Below are 2,487 nucleotides of genomic sequence, written 5' to 3'. Positions count from 1 at the left end.
TTTTTCCTTTTGAGCATTAAAATATTTTACTATGGACTAGAGCTCTAATTTGTAGATTTAATGGTTTGCGGCCCAAGGCTACACATTTACACCAATGGGTCTACACAAATTGGACAAACAACTATGACCTTTATCTTTGTGAAAAGGTACTTTTTGTGGTTTAGTTTGATAATCAAGAGGAACCGATTTTGTCATAAATGAGAGTCCTTTGTTTTCGGGAAGTGCGGGACTATTCACAACTCCATGGTTTCCAACCTTTAATGCTACATCAATGGTGGTCATGAAGATGTTGGTGTGGGTGAGGATCTACAATCTGCCCCTCCCATTTTGGCATCATCAAGTTTTCGAAGGCGTTGGAAAGAAGCTGGGGAAATATTTCAAAACGAATAACAATAAAATGGAAAAAGTAATCTTCACTTTTCCTAGGATCTGTGTTGAGATAGATCTTAATAAAGGTCATCCAGACTACATCCACTTGATGCATTGAGATTTCAAGTGAACTCAAATGTTAGATTTGGAAAATATTGTCTTCTGGTGTCAGATCTATAATCAGATAGGGAATTTGCAGAATACCTACCCCCAAGGAAAGAAAAAGACTAAGAAAAGATAGCAAAATCCAAAGGGAGGGCAATATCCATATTGTCCTTCAGATGACGAAGATGAGGAATTGGATGAGTATCATCAACAACTAGAAGGACATAATTGACAAGGCTTACAAGTGGGGAAGGGTGAAGAAAAATAGAATGATGCTACAAGACATGTAGACAACACCAAGGACATAGACGTTTTGCAAGCTTCAGGGAAACAACAGGAGAAAGTGGGCAATAGCCAAGGAGTAGTCACAAAGAGAACACATGCATTTGAGAGTTCTGACTCAAATAAAGAAGTACAAACAAAATTAGAAGGAAAAGATCTAACTATTGTAATAGCCACTCCCACGAGGAAAATAAATGATTTCGATTACACTTAATGCCCTAAAATTTTTTGTAATTTATATGTTTTTTTTGTTTTTATTTATATACATTTCATGAAAGGGTAACTAGAAAAAATACCTTTAAGCATCTATAAAATCTAATTTTATTCCTTAATTCAATAAAATTACTATTTTTTCTTCTGAAAAAAATTAAATATATAAATATCTATAACAAACAAACAACTTAGCTTGTAGGTATACAACATAAGGTATTAATTTTACTGAAAATTTTATTAAATTTAAACAAGTTGTTGTTAAGAAGATGTCACTTGCTTTTTCTAAAAAGTCGGTTCGTTGAATTAGGTCATGCTTGTTTCATTGATCCGTCGCGTTAGCTGGATATATATATATAGGCATTGATTGCGCAGAGGTTATTCGCATTCTTTACCTCAGCAATTGAATATTAATTTTCCGTGGAAGTAGTGCGTGTGCAGACCCCGTAATAGAGAGAGAGAGAGTTTGTTAAAGAATTGTGTAAAAAAATGGATTCTGAAGGTGTTCAGATGTGCGTTAAAGGGTGTGGATTTTTTGGAAACTCGGCAACGGCGAATATGTGCTCAAAGTGTTACAAAGACCATCTTCTCAAACTGAAAGTAACCGCCACTCCCCCGCTCGCCATAGACGAGCAGGCCACGAATATAGAGGCGGCTGGTGGTCAGGCTGATGTTGGGCAGGCTAAACCTACGCGATGCTTTAATTGCAGGAAACGCGTTGGATTAACAGGTTTTAAGTGTCGTTGCGGGAATACTTATTGCGGTGTCCACCGACTTCCGGAAGAACATGGATGCTCGTTCGATTACAAGACACGTGGACGCGAGGCCCTGGCGAAGGCCAATCCGCTCGTTAAAGCCAGCAAAATTGACCAGATACCGGAATTAAAATAAAAGCTGACTGTAAAGTGAGTAAACATATTTCAATAAAAGTGATCTTAAAAATATTGTACGAAATATAATTAAACATCAAAAAACTAAGCTATGTGCATACAAGTTGTTATGTGTAAGTTTGCTTAGCGCAAAAAACTAAATAGATGTCCATGAATTCTCATACTATTATCACTTATTTAATAAAAATGTTTTATAAATGTGTGTTTTTATAATTATTTAAAATAACCTATTAAAATTATTAATTATTTATATTTCAAATTAAATAATTTCAAGATAAAGAATGAGTAGATTTTTTATTTAAATATGGTACGTTCATTCGCAAACAAAACTAAGATTTTATATAGTGATTTCTTGCATTTTAAGTGTAGGTGATATCATATTTGGTTTGCATACTCACTATACAAGTCTTCTCTGTAGTGCATACCAAAATTCTCATTCACAATCTCTTATAACCGTAAATTCTACAAAATTGAAGCAACAAAAATTTACATTTGCATTTTGTCATTTGAAAACAAAGAGAGAACATAAAAGACTAAAAGTATAAAAGACTAGAGGCGTTGGATTGTTCAGGTCTAGATTGATGGAGATTACTTTGGGATTCTTTTATAGGTCTTGTTTAGTGGAGTCCTT

At 34.5% G+C, this 2,487-nt stretch overlaps 1 protein-coding gene across 1 annotated transcript; it reads left to right on the top strand.

Moving 5' to 3' along the window:
* The first annotated feature begins 1,455 nt into the window (after nucleotides 1-1,455).
* On the top strand, nucleotides 1,456-1,857 carry LOC149150600 (zinc finger A20 and AN1 domain-containing stress-associated protein 8-like). Its single transcript, XM_089442868.1, has one exon. The coding sequence runs from the start codon at nucleotides 1,456-1,458 to the stop codon at nucleotides 1,855-1,857; it is 402 nt and encodes a 133-aa protein (XP_089298994.1).
* The last annotated feature ends 630 nt before the right edge of the window (nucleotides 1,858-2,487 follow it).

Source organism: Pinus tabuliformis, chromosome 9 (genome assembly GCF_031772625.1).
Source record: "Pinus tabuliformis cultivar Carrire ecotype Pingquan chromosome 9, CPIR1, whole genome shotgun sequence".
In the NCBI taxonomy this organism is placed as follows: domain Eukaryota; kingdom Viridiplantae; phylum Streptophyta; class Pinopsida; order Pinales; family Pinaceae; genus Pinus; species Pinus tabuliformis.
Note: the sequence above shows the minus strand (reverse complement) of the source record. Positions and strands in the feature narration are given on the sequence as shown.

Coding starts and splice junctions, on each gene's coding strand:
- LOC149150600 (XM_089442868.1), top strand. CDS start 1,456: ATGGATTCTGAAGGTGTTCAGATGTGCGTTAAAGGGTGTGGATTTTTT.